The sequence below is a fragment of the Mizuhopecten yessoensis genome, unplaced genomic scaffold (assembly GCF_002113885.1).
Source record: "Mizuhopecten yessoensis strain PY_sf001 unplaced genomic scaffold, ASM211388v2 scaffold716331, whole genome shotgun sequence".
Taxonomy (NCBI): domain Eukaryota; kingdom Metazoa; phylum Mollusca; class Bivalvia; order Pectinida; family Pectinidae; genus Mizuhopecten; species Mizuhopecten yessoensis.
In genome coordinates this window covers 715,569-733,948 of record NW_018480063.1, presented here as the reverse complement: position 1 = coordinate 733,948, position 18,380 = coordinate 715,569, and the positions used below count along the sequence as shown (strand labels likewise).

At 36.0% G+C, this 18,380-nt stretch overlaps 1 protein-coding gene across 2 annotated transcripts in view; it reads right to left on the bottom strand.

The window, feature by feature from the left end:
- Positions 1-2,010: 2,010 nt before the first annotated feature.
- Positions 2,011-18,380, bottom strand: part of LOC110443177 (transmembrane protein 184B-like) — a 31,140-nt gene continuing 14,770 nt past the window's right edge. For both annotated transcript variants that reach the window (XM_021487222.1, XM_021487220.1), the window contains exons 3-8: positions 9,028-9,193; positions 8,084-8,174; positions 7,600-7,675; positions 4,790-4,881; positions 3,911-4,080; positions 2,011-3,414 (exon numbers count right to left, since the gene is read on the bottom strand). In XM_021487222.1, the coding sequence (XP_021342897.1) occupies positions 2,843-3,414; positions 3,911-4,080; positions 4,790-4,881; positions 7,600-7,675; positions 8,084-8,174; positions 9,028-9,193 (1,167 nt within the window). In that variant the 3' untranslated portion in view covers positions 2,011-2,842. The remainder of the gene's footprint in view (positions 3,415-3,910; positions 4,081-4,789; positions 4,882-7,599; positions 7,676-8,083; positions 8,175-9,027; positions 9,194-18,380) is intronic.

Below are 18,380 nucleotides of genomic sequence, written 5' to 3'. Positions count from 1 at the left end.
TTAAAGCAAGGAGAACTAAACTCTCGTGTCATTAAAGCTCAAATTTGTTCCACTCTCAATTATAACAAAGCCAACATACCCTCTTGAAGATCACAACCAGCATTCACTCATCTTGAAATAAAATATATTGTACACATGTAGTCGGGGCGCAGAACAAGAGACCACAATGACCGCCATATTGACGGTCATAGTGAGAAATGCAGCCTATATATCAACAACAAAATGTCTCACAACACAAAAAATGTCTGAATAATTAGCACAAACTTTTGTTCTTTATTAATTATATACCACAAACTGTATACAGCTTTGAATTCGTGCAGAGTTATCTTTGTACTTTCATTAGGAAATTAATATTCGTGGAGAACAGGTTGGTCAGTGTCTGTTACTTTTACATTACTTGTGCTACCACATGACCCTCATATGACATGTCTACACCGACAGCCAATTGGTCAGGAATATAGGCACGTCTCGGACCAGATCTTACAATATTGTCTAGAGCTGCAAATATTTCGCTACATTCTTGAATTTGCAGTTGAATCTTTCTGTGAAAAACACAAAAATAACACTGCATCGAAAATTCCCCAGTTTACAGTTTGCTCTCCGTGACAAACGATCACCTGTCTTATACTGTTAGTACATGTATATCATATTTGCCTAATTAATCAAATTATCAAAGGTGTCAATATTAGAGGTGTATGAAGCTCACAATACAGTTTGTATACTGTAAATATATCTTTGTTTAGAGCAGTTAAAAAAGGTTGGCAAATCAACCTTGATATATTTAGGACTATATTTAAAAATGGAACTTCTAAAAATTTCAAGACAGTATTCTTTCTCACAAATTAATGTAGAAAATATTGACTGTCAGTGTCAATGTGGGAAATGCAGCCAACATATCCACAACAAAATGTCTCACAACACACACATTTTCATTGATTAATTAATTAGCATCAACAAACAACAGTAAGTTTTGTTTTTGTTGTTTTTAAAATTTTATCCCACATATTTTGCTCTCCACAATCAAAATCAATTGTCTTGTTCTCACGTTAGTACATGTTTATCTATTCATTAAGTTTGACCTGATTCAAGAATTATCTAAGGTGTATATAAATTTCAAAATTGTATAAAACTCACAATACAGTTTGTTTACCGAAATATATATTCTCAGAGCAGTTAAACAGGTTCTGAAACAAACCAAGACTACTTGGGGCAACATTTTGAAATAGTATTTCAAATTATTGGACAACAGTGTTCTTTCTCACAAACTGAATAGAAAAAACACATTTTAAAGCTAAGTTACTGATGAATGAAAGGAAAGTAGAGATTCTGATATATAACCTACTTAATAATAGCACTGCTTCAACATCAAACGAGATACAGATTTAGGGCATTTACACCAATATTATACACAATTAGAGGGTAGTCAATGAGATTTCTCAAGCATGTATTACTTGAACTAAGTGCATTCTCTATTTCTTTTCTTTCTAAACGACAGATATTTATTGAACCTAATAATCTATACACTACAGTACTGTATATGAACGGAGAGGACCCCTTTGAACCTAGACAAGAGTCCCACACTACACTCTTGGGTAGAATTTCAATATCAGATCTACCTACATGCAATAGAATTGTATTCCAGTATTGTATGGACAACACTGCCAGGTTTCCAAATAATACTCTTACTTTTTATGTAATGCAACTGTGTAGTGACTCATCATATTTCAAACAAACATACATGATAGTTTATTTGCAATGTATGTATTTAATGAACATCGTCAATCCCATCACATCACCCAAACATCATAGTTGTCATGAGAGAATTTAGCCTCCTAGGTCCAGCTAGCATGATGATAAGTACCCGTCAATAAATTAAACTGGATAGTCATGGCAGATTGTATAAACAATCTAACTCCAACCCTATTTCATAAAGATGCCCGCGAATCCTAAAATAAAAATAACAAATGAAACATCTAAATGTGTTTTAAGTTTTGTGTAACCCTTTTTTTATATAAAAACCCAGTGCACATCTAAATATTAGCTTTTAGATTCAAGGACAGAATACAAAGGAATGAAAATACAGTAAAGAATCTCTTACTCCCAGCCGTAACCAATCTACTCATGTCAAAACAACAAAGACATGTCTACATCTCCCCTCCTGTACACTGGTTCTCGTCTCAGACTTATGTTCAAATCCTCAGTAAGATAGTCTACTTCAGTATCATCTTCAATCTCTTTGTTAAAATGTAGAGTTGTCTCTGATTCAAAACTAAGGTTATCAGTTAGTCTAGGAGGAGGTATAGTCAGTTAAACTTTTATCTACATACATAATATGTATATATGGTACCTTAAGTTATAGATCTTCATTTTTATACTGAATCTCAAACACTAAATCAAATCCATTGTAATGAGAAAAAGAATCATATGCCTTGTTAAGTGGCAAAATGGGCAAATTTTAACCCTCTGGGTAAGATCCTTACATTATATTACACCTCTGGCAATTAATAGGTTTGAAAATTTAAGAATGTTAAGCATCAGGTGGATATTTGACTATCTTGCCCCAAAGGAAGTGGAAGATTCTATAACTACACCCCAAGGTAGTCGAGACAATGGTATCCTTGCTTCCTTAATTAATCAAATTAGAACAGTCCAACTTATTACCTTGTCCAATTAAATAATGACCTGTGATGTGCCAGGGTAACTCTACAGCATCAGCTACAAGGCGTGGAGTTATACCCAATCTTACTCAACAACTGTTCCAGCACTACACACAGTGGAATACACTCTACTAATGGTGTCAAGTGTTCTCATCATCTGAATAGCAGTTGTCTATAAGGTCTCATCACTGGAATTCATCATCAGAACTTAAAAGAGTTGTCTTCTCATTGAACCTTCTGTGAGGCGTAATAGTGGACCCATTATTTGCTGGCTGGCTTGCGATTGGTGGCCGAGGTTGACTGCGGGTTGATGGGTTTGTGTTGAGTGTATTCGCCGCCACAGAGGAGGGGCCGTTGCCATTTTGTACAGGCCGGTTTTGGTACTGGTCGTATGGCCAGCCGTCTGCAGCCTCCTCCTCTTGGGGGATCTTCATTCCTTGCTGTGTATACTGCTGGTACTGGGGGTGGAAATTGTGAATGGCATCCTGCATGATGTCACGTGGGTTCATGGTTTCCTTCAGGCTGCTGGAGATGCTTTGTAGCGACACTGTGCGACCAGCAGTAGAGCTGGGGCTGGAACTATAAATAGAGTGTGGGAATGCAAACCTTAGGGCTAAAGCCGCAAACACCATCTCGATACAGATGAAGAAATTTTGATATCCAGCAGACACTGTACCCATTCCTTGTCTCATTATACCATCTTCAGAATATATGGGACTTATTGCACCTCCTTTCTCAAGAATAGCCAGTACAACCCCTGTAATGAAGAATGTATTAATCAACGTTTCAATAAAGGCGAACACAATACCTAAAGATACCTATTTTCACAAATTTTAGAGCATTGTAAAATGTTAACAGATTGTGTATTGACAAATTGCTACACCAACAATATATGCAATAAAATTATAGCAACATCAAATAACATTACCATAATTTAGTTAAGCAGGAAAAACACTTAAATAAGACTAACACTAAAACATGTATGTTTACTGTATCAATACATTCCTTAGAAACAACAAAGAAGAAATTTGACATTTAGACAAAACTGCATCCAAAGACTACCAAGTTAACTGAGTTAATCTTAAAAATAATCAAGATTACTTAACCAAACCGATTCTTGATAATTATTGTTTAATCTTGCATCTTCTAAGAAGCAATGTTCTCTAGATGATGCCTTTACTTACAAGATTATGTAATTCCTTTCAAATAAAGGTGAAATAACTTCTAATATTAGACTCCAATGATATACTCACCCTGCCAAAATGACAAGAAGATAACAGACTTGACGGTAAAGAATTTCCACAGGGGGTCGTATGGGCTCAGCAATTCTCTGGTGGCGAAGTAGAATAGGAAAAGGGCGTACAAAGCAAAACTGATGGACAGGTTGTAGATAAGCATGATGTACAGATATCCAGAGCTGGGTCTGAAATGGTGCAAAACATGATACATTTAAACATGATAGACTATAGCATAGTTTACATTTGATTTTCCATAACACAACACAATGTTTAGTCATGTAGCAGCTATCTACGATGTTCATAAAAACAGGAGAAACTGTCATTTACTGTTGTTTGCTCAACCCAGAAATATGTTTCATTACAATACTGAAACATGGTTGTTCACTTAACATAGAAATGCTGTTTACTGAATCTAGAGAAATGATACTGTTGTTCATTTTACCTAGAAAACTACTGTGACTGTTGTACGATTATTATCATAAAGATATTCTTATATATGAGTTATGTATAAAGCTTGATCAAATCTGCAAAAAACAATAAATTGCTAGAGTGACATCACTGAATTGGTTGAAATAGAGTGACATCACTGAATTGGTTGAAAATGTTCTATCAATAGTAAGTGATCTTGACCTTTGAAAACCTGAAATATGAATTATTTAAAGGTATTTACCTTTATATACAATTTGATAAAAATCTGTTTGGAAATGAGGTCCCTAGAGAAATGACACTGAATCAGGTCATCAGGAAGTGATGGAACAGGACAGGACGGGACAAACATGTGAAGCACTACATACCCCTCAATAAAATGGCCGGGCATACAAACGTAACTATACATGATTATAGGACCTAGAGAAAATACAGGTCTGTTGTTCATTAGGGACCTAAAAGACTTACGAGAAATTGCCGTCTTTGTACAAGCTGAAGGCCTGAAGTACCAGGGTGATCACTGCCATCACAGGTTTCACGATACAGAACTGAAGAGTGGCCTGGAAAACAGAAAACACAAGTTTTTAAACTCAATTTTTAATTAAATAAAACTCTACAGGTTAATGACTATAAAGTTTTGGTTAAACCAACGATTACAAGATACTATAAAAAACTGATGATGGCTGGGGTACTTCAGTTTTAAATGAAAGCAGTCTATGTGATTATACACATTATCCCAGACAGATGAGATACTGAATTGTCTCCAGTATAACATCCCTGACAGATGAGACACTGTAGTGTCTTAAGTATAACTCTATCAATGAGAGCAGTCTGATTATCCCTGACAGATGAGACACTGTAGTGTCTTCAGTATAACATCCCTGACATATAAGACACTGTAGTGTCTTCAGTATAACTCTATCAATGAGAGCAGTCTGATTATCCCTGACAGATGAGACACCATAGTGTCTTCAGTATACCTCTATCAATGAGAGCAGTCTGATTATCCCTGACAGATGAGACACTGCAGTGTCTTCAGTATAACTCTATCAATGAGAGCAGTCTGGTTATCCCTGACAGATGAGACACCATAGTGTCTTCAGTATACCTCTATCAATGAGAGCAGTCTGATTATCCCTGACAGTTGAGACACTGTAGTGTCTTCAGTATAACATCCCTGACATATAAGACACTGTAGTGTCTTCAGTATAACTCTATCAATGAGAGCAGTCTGATTATCTCTGACAGATGAGACACTGTAGTGTCTTCAGTATAACTCTATCAATGAGAGCAGTCTGATTATCCCTGACAGATGAGACACTGTAGTGTCTTCAGTATACCTCTATCAATGAGAGCAGTCTGATTATCCCTGACAGATGAGACACTGTAGTGTCTTCAGTATAACTATCAGTGAGAGCAGTTTGATTATCCCTGACAGATGAGACACCATAGTGTCTTCAGTATAACTCTATCAATGAGAGCAGTCTGATTATCCCTGACAGATGAGACACTGTAGGGTCTTCAGTATAACTTTCAGTGAGAGCAGTTTGATTATCCCTGACAGAGGGGGGACAATAGTGTCGTCAGTATAACTCTATCAATGAGAGCAGTATGATTATCCCTGACAGGTGAGACACTGTAGTGTCTTCAGTATAACTATCAATGAGAGCAGTCTGATTATCCATGACAGAGGAGACACTACAGAGTCTTCAGTATAACTCTATCAGTGAGGGCAGTCTGATTATCCCTGACAGATGAGACACTGTAGTGTATTCAGTATAACTATCAGTGAGAGCAGTCTGATTATCCCTGACAGATGAGACAATGTAGGNGTGAGAGCAGTCTGATTATCCCTAACAGATGAGACACCGTAGTGTCTTCAGTATAACTATCAGTGAGAGCAGTCTGTGTGATCATACACATTATCCCTGCCAGATGAGACACTACAGAGTCTTCAGTATAACTCTATCAGTGAGGGCAGTCTGATTATCCCTGACAGATGAGACACTGTAGTGTCTTTAGTATAACTATCAGTGAGAGCAGTCTGATTATCCCTGACAGATGAGACACCGTAGTGTCTTCAGTATAACTATCAGTGAGAGCAGTCTGTGTGATCATACACATTATCCCTGCCAGATGAGACACTACAGAGTCTTCAGTATAACTCTATCAGTGAGGGCAGTCTGATTATCCATGACAGATGAGACACTACAGAGTCTCCAGTATACCTTTATCAGTGAGAGCAGTCTGTGTGCTCACACACATTATCCCTGACAGATGAGACACTGAAGTGTAGCAGTATAACTTTTTCATTGAGAGCAGTCTGTGTGATCACATTCGACAGTGTCTCCAGTACAGCTACATTAAATGAAATCATTTCAGCTGGGAAGTAAGGAATCTACAATTTTGTTTTATTAATATGGATGACCTGCTCTACACTTTGTTACCAACAATGATGCTTGCTAACTGTCATTGGATTTCATTATAGTCCCACACAATCTATTAACTGCTCTTCCATACATAGATTTTGTCCTTGTTTGTAAAACAAATGTAGGTTAATGATGATTATGATATTTTCCGATGTCAACCTGGCAGAGTTATCAAAAATCTAATCTTTTTAGATAATATTTTTTGAAATTGGGACAGAAATTGGGTAATGGTTACATGAAGGATTGGTTTGGGGTTTTGTGTGTGTTGTTTACCTAAACGTACGTCAATTAGGGGAACAACAAATAAATAAAATGTAAAACATTTTATTTATGAACTATTGCTCCCACAATATAGGCCTAATAGAATAGGCCTATGCCCTCTACTTGAGCTGCACATACATATCAATACATAATAACAACCAATTGGATGCATATTTACAAATAACCTAAAATGGATTTATAAAACCGTCAAGCAAAGAACTGACGCTAGGTGGCGTATATGCCACCTAGCAAGTAGTAAGTTAGAGTTGTTCCCCTTGACTACGCTTTTTAGGACAAAAAAACATTACCATATCATTGGAAATTTTTCAAAAAAAAAAGAGATATGAAAACAGATATTTCAATTAAATTTGCTTTTTCCATTTTAGTTTTCAGATACACTGAATGCCTGTTATCATAGTACATAAATGTATTTGCCAAAAAAAAAAAAATACATTCGTGGGCACCATTTTGCTTAACCACTTCACTGATTTCCTGGTCCATTTTGATTATGTACAAATTACAAAAGAGTATTTTTCAGTGTTTCATATAAATAACAACCAACAGAACCTTAGTCGTTAAATAACATACCTGTTTACAGAACCTGAGGAAGCCGATTGTATACTGCCTCCCAGACAGGCAACATGTACACCATATCCAGCTGGATCTGTAGGGCAAAGTTCATCTATAGGTACAGGTGCACTAATGGTTCTGGCAAATCTCATACACACTCATTAACAGTATATGTACAGTATACATAGAGTACCCAATTATACAGATAGGCATACAGTAAAGGTATTTTTACATTGTTTATACAGACAGGCACACAGTAACGGTTACAAGAAAATACTGTCAATGTTAAGATAACCAGTAGACTATATCTTAGAGAGTCTTTATTTGTAGGTCGTATTTATAACATGACCTTTTTTTACCAATATAACATTTGCCCTTAATTTCAACAAATAACAAAAACTCTCCAACTCAATCAAAACATCGTCAGGATTGTGTTACAACTATTGATCCTGACATGCAAATAGAGCCGTGTTATCTCTGTAACGGCTGGCATCCAACTCACTTGATTGGTTTTCCCCTGATTTCCGACATAATTGAGCTCTCACCACCGAGGTATTCATAACACAGACTCAGGAAACTGTAGATCACAAATGCTGCAAATGAGATGGAATCTGTTATCAGAAAAGCATTTAAAACGGCAATCACAGCACCAAATTTCTGTATGACATGCAAATTTTCAAAAACCGATCATTTATATCACATTATACTCCTAGGAAAATTCAACCTGTAGAAGTTTTTGATTTCGTAGAAGTTTTTGATTTTGCATAATTTTAAACTTCAATTACCGTACATATTGAAAAGAAATAGAATAATGGAAATTTGTGGAAGTTTGATATTGTTTCTTAATTCTCGCCCTGGTTTTATATTAGAACAAAAGCTAACACAACTGAATTATTTGTGCAGTACTTCTACACATCAACCAGAGTATCATTAACAACAGTCATGAATTTAAGTTCATTCCTCACCAAAATTGCAAGTTATGACAATCATACAGACTTTCTTTCTTTTGAAGTTACTTGGCTAGAAAAACTTGTTAGTACATGTAATCTATAATCCCAGGTGTGATTCCTAGCAGAGGCATGTGGTAAAAGTTAACTCTGTTAAATTGATACATGTACATCTATATAGAGATCCAATTTATTGCATACAGTATACTTTTTCTAGAAGTTGTGGACCTTACGTGCATATCAAATGTTTAACTGTTGCAACAAACGTAAATTCCAAACACCAGACTGACTAATTCCTTCAATTTCTGCCCTGGAAGTAATGGAGCATTTATATGTATGAGGAAAGACGCCGCACAAATCACTAAAGAGGACGATGATCAAACAAGTCTGCTTCTAAAATCAATACATTCGATTATCTTAAAACACACCATACTCAAGGGCTTTCTTTCAATTTTGTTCTGTGGAATGTTGGAGCTTTTCCACTTTTTTGTCAACGCACCTTCGTAACAATCACGAATACTGTCAAAGTACACATAGTAATTGTCATTGTTGAAAAACATGAGACTCAGGAAGGAATCGAAGGAGTAGATTGGGACAATAAACAGGATCCTCACAATCCATCGCTGCTCGTTAGGACAGGTGTAGTATCGCAGGTGCAGATAGATCTGAAAAGATATATATATATTTTTTTTTTATTTAATCGTTAGCAGATGAGTTAGTACAACAGCACTGATAGAGCAGTAGGATTATTTACAACTGTTTTGGCACTATACAGAATGGGAAAAAAACAACTTTATTTCATAGATAATTTACATGGAAGAGATACGTGCTGTAGTAATTTCATAAAGAATGCATTTATGAATAACGTATGTCACCCCTGTATGTACATACTGTAGGATACACAAGGTTTATACCACCAGATATATACATGTACATTGTATATCTCAATGAGGGTTTTATCAAATGTGTCACCCAACAATAGTCGTTTATAGACAAACAACATGTGTTACCTACTAAAGATATATATCAAGGTATACATACATTTAACAGGTGCATTCAAGCCTTTTTATTTCTAGCGTCTCGTATCAACAAAAGAATAAGATTTAAATATAACAGGACAACAATTATGTGAGTGTGCTTGAAAATCTATGTTAGTTAATTATATATGGGGCAAAGAAGTAATTCCAACAGTGTGGACAAGTTTAGGTTGTCAAATTTTCGGAGCGATCCGCTCCTTTTTCAAGACACAGTGAAACAGAACAGTTACATGTACATATACATCATATTACAAGAAGATAGAATTGATATACTATAATTAGTTTATTATATAGATATAACATCGATGTAAATCCCCCATATGGAGAATATCAGTAAGCAACCCTATGGTCACAAAATCTAACCTGTACTATATCATCCAAGTGAATGGTTTCAAATCCACTTATTATTCAACTCAACTGCACTGAAGATATAAAGTAGGAGCTTTAAAAAGACACACTGTTTAATATATAGTAGGTTTCCCCAACAATAGTCAAAAGTTTGGTTTTTAAGAATATTTTGATATTCCTTATTGATGTTCAGGCAACCGCTGTTTATCCACTTGTACATTTTTAAGACCAATATCAATAAATATACTTTTATTATGTCTTTTCAGTAAAGAAGAACCATCAATTCATCAAGACAAAAAATAATTTAAAACAAATCTGTTCAGGACTTTGAAGGATAATGTATGGTAGGTTATTTTCACAGGGATCTGATATTTTGTTCAATTCATGGGGCTTATACATCTTAAATGATCTGGTAATTTAGCATGTGTGACTGTTTGAAATAGGTTGTATGTTTTATGGCCGGTAGACTCTTTCATTCTCCAGTTTGCAAAATTTTAATCTCTTCACTTTTAGAAAAAAAAAACAACACTTTGAGCCACAACAAAAATATATTTATATATGTGTTATCTTATAAAAGAATTCAAAATTAAGACTAAGTAGACTAAACTTGAAGTGTGGACTTCACGGATACCCCTGCTTCCCACATACCTGTTCCTATATAAACAGTGTTGGGTACTTGAGGTCTAGGTCAAATAGTTGGAAGTTGACCTCATGAACCTTTTTTTCCACTATGATTTTTCATTTACCACACTGTGACCATCATTTCAGGTCTGCGTGCGTTTACATAAAATGGTAGCCAATAAGCTTTACAGATACCTACGCCTGCGCTGTATTTTAAACTTGACGTTGAATAGAACTGATTTTACTAACCAACATATTCCTTGATTATATATATAGTACACTAATGTAAAATCTTAAGTTTATACATGAAATGGAAGTCAAGTTATGCTTCGGAAACCTGTATTACACTGTGTTTAAATAATTGAGGTCAAGGTCAAATGTCAAATAGAGGACATAATGACCACAGGTTAAGATGTGACACACTGCCTTCCTATGATGTATCTTACATATATACAAAGTTTGAAGCGCTAGCTCATTCATGAAAAAGTAGTCAAGATATGTTCCGTAACCATTATTTTAGTATTTCAGGTCATAATGTCAAAGTTCAAAAAAAGGTCACTCTGATCTAACTAAACTATGTGACATACCATTTTCCCAGGAGTACCTGGTACCTTATATTCAAAGTTTGATGTCCATTCATGAAAGATGGCAGAGATACGCTCCAGAAATCTACATTATATTGCATTTTAGTACTTGAAGCCAAGGTCAAAGGTCACATAGAGGACACAGTGTCTTCATATTAGGGTTTGACACACTACCTACAAAGTATGATGCCTATTATAATAAATGTAACAGTGGCTAATATATGCTCCGGAAACCATTATTTTAGCACTTGCGGTCAAGGTAGAAGGTCATATAGAGGCCACTGTGATCTCATATAAGGATGTGACATGTCTGCCTGCCCATGATGTACCTATGGACAAAGTTTGAAGCCCATTCATGAAACAGTTGATGTATGCTCCAGAAACCTCTATTTCAGTACCTGAGGTCCAGGTCAAAGGTCAAATTGAGGTCATAGTTACCTAACTGTGGGATATACATGTAACATGGCATCATCTTCCCATGTTGTATCTCTGTACAAATTTGATGCTGACTCCTGAAATAGTTGCTGAGAAATGCTCTAGAAACCAGTCAGCAAAGACGGACGCACAGACAAAGTGCATACAATAATATAACCCTTAACCTCGATCGAAGCGGGGATATGAAAATTGATGCATTTGACTTTGATCGCAAGGTTTTTACTAGCTGATAAACGTAGTGAAAAATGAAACACTAGGTCAATTTCTGGTGAAATAACTGAGAAATGGTACATTTTCATATTTCATTGGTAATGTAAAACTAATTGGACTCTTGTCATCACATCTCATAGAATAATCCAATCATGTTTAATCCTGATATGTCATTACAAGTAACAATCGAATACAGATGTGCCTCTGTTACCATAGCAACATGGTAAAATCCAGGCATTTTTAGCAACAGACACCAAGAACAAGTACATATCTGTCTGTATCTGACTGACAATTCACTGGGATTGTTCTGTTGATATCTACGAATTAAATACCACTCCATGTGTAAACTGGCTGTGTGTCTGCCTGTGTAGCTATTAATTGGGTTTTACATATGAAGCTGCTGATCATTGATTTCATGAATACAGGTCCTGATTCCTTTAACAAGATCCATCAAACTTTGTATGATGCATCAGTAGTATGTAAGAAGAATCATTAAAGAGACTTTTGTCTACCTTAGACTCGGTGATCTTAAAGCACCAGAGTGATAGCCTTGCTTTTTCAAATTTGGGATCAAAAGCATTTGATTAATTTGGAAAAGAGAAAAAAAAAGAAAAAAAAAAGAGTAGCCCTTTGTATTTTTGTTGTTGCTGATTTTGATAAATAAGCACTAGGTTAAATGGAACTACTGAGACAGATTTCATGAAATTTTGCATTTACATCTGATCAAGAATGAAGTAGAGTCCATCCTCATCACCACGGCCAGACTAGATACCAAAAATAGTAAAATATTTATGTAGATTTACACAATTTATTTATTTCTGGAGATAATTCCTTCAAGCCTGCAGCCCCAGAGGATGGATAAATACAGCATGACCTTCACCTTTCCCAAGGACAAGCTCCAGCAGACTAAGGTGATGACTTTAGCAGAAACAATAAAGGTACCCACATATAGGATGAGGCACTCTCTGTTACAGCACATCAATTAATGTCAACCAGTAGGAACACATCACATCAAATAATGGTATGGTACAATCAAACACAGTCTAGGAAACAAATTATCTGTTTGTCCAGAGTTAGAAAAAGTAACAAAATCTAGCTCTAAAATTTATGTAGGGAAGCACAACTTTAATCTGTTCCTACTTTTGTTTCACAGACTAACATGTACAATCAAACCTTGTTATCCGACCACCATGTGTCCTATACTTGTGATAGACGAGGGTTTGGGGATGTATCAAGAGAGACATACAAAGGAATTGCTATTAACTAAAGGAAAAGGGGACACCCTGCATTGGCAGTAAGCAAGGTGGTAAATGAAATGAAAGGCATTTTACCAAGGTTTTACTGTACAACTTGGAATTCTAAATTACAAATGCAGTTCTACCTTTACTGAGTTTCCTCAGTCAAATCCATACATGTACTAAATCAATATCTGGACAAATCTCACATACATTTGATGTCCAAACAGAACTTCCAAGAACAAAGACAAATTTATAAAATGTGTTTAAGATGACACATAAATGCTTTTGGAATATTTACAACGTGAACATTGGGAGTGACTGTAATTTCTCAAGTAAATGATACAATGGTCTTATATAAATTGGTCTTTTAAAATCCAGTCATACTTAGTAAATGAAACCTGTGTTATCTAATATATACATGTTGAGTCCCAAGGTATAACTATTTTCCCTAAATTGAAATTATCTCCTGAACCAATATCCTAACAAGAAAATTGCTTTATTTATCAGGATATTGGCCTCAAACCCTGGCAAACAATAGAGTTGGCTTGCTGGTAAATCTCTACATTATAGATGTGAAGGCTAGGTAATGACTAGAGCTTGTACTGCTGGAAATCTGTCTCACTTACATGTGAACATGACATGCCTGTACAGAAATTAGGTTTTACCATAAAAAATAATGCATCATGGCCAATCAATAAGCAGACCTTAATCTTTAAGACGGTGAAAGGATACATAATTTTTATTGATTGTAGGCTTAAAAAGCATATTTTCTACACTGGAACCGTGATAAAAACTACTGAAACACTTTTTATATAAAATAAAGTTTAGCCATGTAGATGAACCTTGGGTTGTGATCTTCACTTTTATATATCTGGTCCTTTAGGTATGACCGTCACTGTGCTATATCACTCCTTGGGTTGTGATCTTCACTTCTATATATCTGGTCCTTTAGGTATGACCGTCACTGTGCTATATCACACCTTGGGCTGTGATCTTCACCTCTTTATATCTGGTCCTGGAGGTATGACCGTCACTGTGATATATCACCCCTTGGGTTGTTATCTTCACTTCTATATATCTGGTCCTGGAGGTATGACCATCACTGTGATATATCACCCCTTGGGTTGTGATCTTCAGTTCTATATATCTGGTCCTGGAGGTATGACCGTCACTGTGATATATCACCCCTTGGGCTGTGATCTTCACTTCTATGTATCTGGTCCTTGAGGTACGACAGTCACTGTGATATATCTCCCCTTGGGTTGTTATCTTCACTTCTATATATCTGGTACTTGAGGTATGACCGTCAATGTGATATATCACCCCTTTGGTTGTGATCTTTGCTCCTATATATCTGGTCCTTTAGGTTTGCCCGTCACTGTGCTATATCCCCCCTTGGGTTGTGATCTTCTCTTCTATATATCTGGTCCTTGAGGTATGACCGTCACTGTGATATATCACCGTCACTGATATATCACCTACTTCACTCCTATGATAACTTAAGTCATGTCCTTTGGTTGTGATCTTTGCTTCTATATATCTGGTCCTTGAGGTATGACAGTCACTGTGATATATCACCCCTTGGGTTGTGATCTTCACTTCTATATATCTGGTCCTTGAGGTATGACCGTCACTGTGATATATCACCTACTTCACTCCTATGATAACTTAAGTCAAGTCCTTGGGTTGTGATCTAACCCTTACAAATCACGTCCTGGGTTAAAGTCTTCAACTTTGCTTTTCCATTCTCCTTACATACTACTGATGCATCATAAAAAGTTTGTTGGATCTTGTTAAAGGAATCAGGGCCTGTATTCATGAAATCAATCTCATGGTCAAACAATTGGACTCTTGTGTTCAGACCAACTTTCTTGTAATTCATTGAAATGATGAGACACGGTCAAAAGTAAAATTACTCCGCGTGATGTCACTCGAAAGTTCTTCCAAATTAAATGTCAAAATGGTTTTTTTTTATTGATTTACCACCAGAACAGGGCTTGAGCACAGAATCTTAGTTTCAACTTGACAAAAAACGTTTCATAAATATGGCCCCAAGACTCATTAGCCTAGTTGACAGTATAATGGTTCATCAAAAGGTTAACATGTGTCAAAACCAAGAAATCACTTAAGTACAAGCACTACTTTTCAAAATTATAGAAGAGATAATATAGATCTGGATCTGGTACAACACACATTAGGTGATTGGACATGTGCAAATACGCTGACAAAAAACATTGTGAGAATGGATTTGTATTGTATTAAACAATCACGCATAAATCAATTCAAATTCACTTACAGCAATTGCAAGCCTGCCCATTGGACCTAACACAATATAGGAAGTCTTCCCCTATCTAATTACACAGAAATACACAGTACACATTTTCCAACATATATGTTACTCACTGCACACACTAAGCTACAGCAGAACTTCCAGTTTTATATATAATTGAGGAATTCAAGCTTCAAACTTGTACATGTAAAATAAATGAGCACAGGCAGTTAACTGAAAGCCAGAGATGGAACCAGAGATAATATAGGCCTTAAGCTTACTGCAGACACATTAGCGCCAAACAGTAACCATTACTGTACCTAAACCAACTAGCAATTCACAAGCAGTCCCTGTCACAAGCCAGCAAACAAATGAGGCCATTTATTCTCAACACATATATTCTTATTGATGAAGAAATTACGTGAGCAATAGGTGTAGTGTGCTAAGCTAATTCACACTTATCCATAGTACCGAGGCCATTTATTCTCAATACATATATTCTTATTGATGAAGAAATTACGTGAGCAATATAAGTGTAGTGTGCTAAGCTTATTAACACTTATCCATAGTATCGTATTTGTTCTATTAAGGTAAACACAACTTTGCAATTGAAAATAAAAATTGACACTTTTCTGTTCTACTTGCTTGAAATGAAACATACTGCCTTTAACAGCAGAAAACAACTTCAAAGTTACAGCCATGGTAAGCACTGCAATGGTTTGACATTTGACCTAATGCTGTGACCTTGATCTTGCCTGTTATAGTGTCCAATAATATAAAAGTTATTAGTATGACAAATATGCACAGATTTGAGCTTCAGACCCTTGTTATAATCTTTACTTTCAGCAGTAGAGGTATATGTATAACATTTTGTTATCACAGTACTCATATTAGGTGTTAATGAAGGACCATCAAATACCCATAATAATCACTGGATTAGGTTATGGTCTGGGCAAGCAATTGATAATAATGTGACCATATGGGTGTGGACCTGAAGTGTTATGAATCACACATTTTCTGTTTGTATTAAAATAGATAAGCAGTTATAATCAAATCATATGCTAACCTTCAAAAGTTAAAATCGGCACAAGCAACTTTTTAACCCAATTTTTGTCACCATTGGACCTTGGGCATATATACCTGAATTTCTATTAATTTGACAAGATTTTTGTCATAATACGATTTCAGATTTCATCGCATAATGTTTAGCAGTTCAAGATATCCAATGTAGACACAGAATGAATGGAAAGAAGAAGGACAAAGTAACTACTAAATACTGCCCAAAATTTCATTAGATGTACAATAAATGAAACAGGAAATATAACAAAACATGTTCATTTATAATACGCTGATACGACGCATTTTACTAGTTCTGGTTGTACCATACATATTTTTTTCAAACAGATGCAGTAAAAAAATCCAATATTGAGAAATAAATGTATTCTGTATAAGTGAACCAGCAGACTACTGTTTTATGACAGGCAGATCTGATCAAGTAGGATACACTGATACACAGCCTGTTGTTGTGAAGATCGCCAGGCCCAACTGTAACATATGTGACATAATCACAATGTCTGAGACGAAGACAAATGACTTACAGTACGGTCACATTATGATCACTTCCAGTGATGCGACAGCATTTTACTTCAAGTGCTACAGGCATGTATCAAGTCTCTAAGGACTCAGTAACCAGTTACAATAAATCCATATCTGGATAGCCTGTATGTTCTAGTTTACATCATAAGGCATATTTTGTATTTAGAACATTTTCAACTAAGTATCATCTTAGTGAACACCCGTATTCCATGCTTAAAGGGAAACATGACGTTTGTATTAGTAAAAGAGTATAATTTATAAAGTTAAACGTGTGTATGGTAGCATGTTTTTGTAAGTACGGCAGTGAAGGATCCATGAACCCCTGTAAACAAAACACTAGTAGAGAACTCCACTGTGTAATGCAACCTCCCATTAGTTTGGTTTTGGACATAACTGTCGCAGGACTGGGCCAGGGTAATATTGAACAACTTGTAGCTTGGATGGTTAGAATGACAGTATAAAAATCGCTGGGCCAGGGTTTAAATCGTCCATCCTGGACTGGTCCTGTTGCATTTTTAACAAACTTAAGAAACAGGGGAAAATACTTAAAGGTAAAAAGTTTAAGTAATCAAATTGAAAAGTACAAATGAGTATTTGAATTTAAACTGCATAAACAAAATGTCCAACTCACAGCAGTGCTAGCATGGGGTGGATATAATGTTCAGCTTATTTCTTCATGGTACCCCTGTAGTACATGTATCATCACTTCATGGTACCCCTGTAGTACATGTATCATCACTTCATGGTACCCCTGTAGTACATGTATCATCACTTCATGGTACCCCTGTAGTACATGTATCATCACTTCATGGTCCTTGTAGTAACATCACTTCAAGGTCACCCTGTAGTATCATAATATACTGGAGTAATTATAGGGTACAGGTGACTTCTTCAAGGTCACCCTATAGCTATAGTATAATCTAACTGGCATGTTAAGGTCACCCTGTAGTTTCATCATTTACTGGAGTGTCAAAGTCACTCTGTAGTATAATCATTTACTGGAGTGTCAAGGTCACCATGTAGTATCATTTACTGGAGTGTCAAGGTCACCATATAGTATCATCATTTACTGGAGTGTCAAGTCCACCCTATAGTACCATGATTTACTGGAGTGTCAATGTCACCCTGTAATATCATCATTTACTGGAGTGTCAATGTCACCCTGTAGTACCAGCATTTACTGGAGTGTCTATGTCACCCTGTAGTACCAGCATTTACTGGAGTGTCAAGGTCACCCTGTAATATCATCAGTTACTGGAGTGTCAATGTCACCCTGTAGTATCAGCATTTACTGGAGTGTCAATGTCCCCCTGTAGTACCAGCATTTACTGGAGTGTCAAGGTCACCATGTAGGATCATCATTTACTGGAGTGTCAAGGTCACAATGTAGTATCATTTACTGGAGTGTCAAGGTCACAATGTAGTATCATTTACTGGAGTGTCAAGGTAACCATGTAGTATCATTTACTGGAGTGTCAAGGTCCCCATGTAGTATCATCATTTACTGGAGGGTC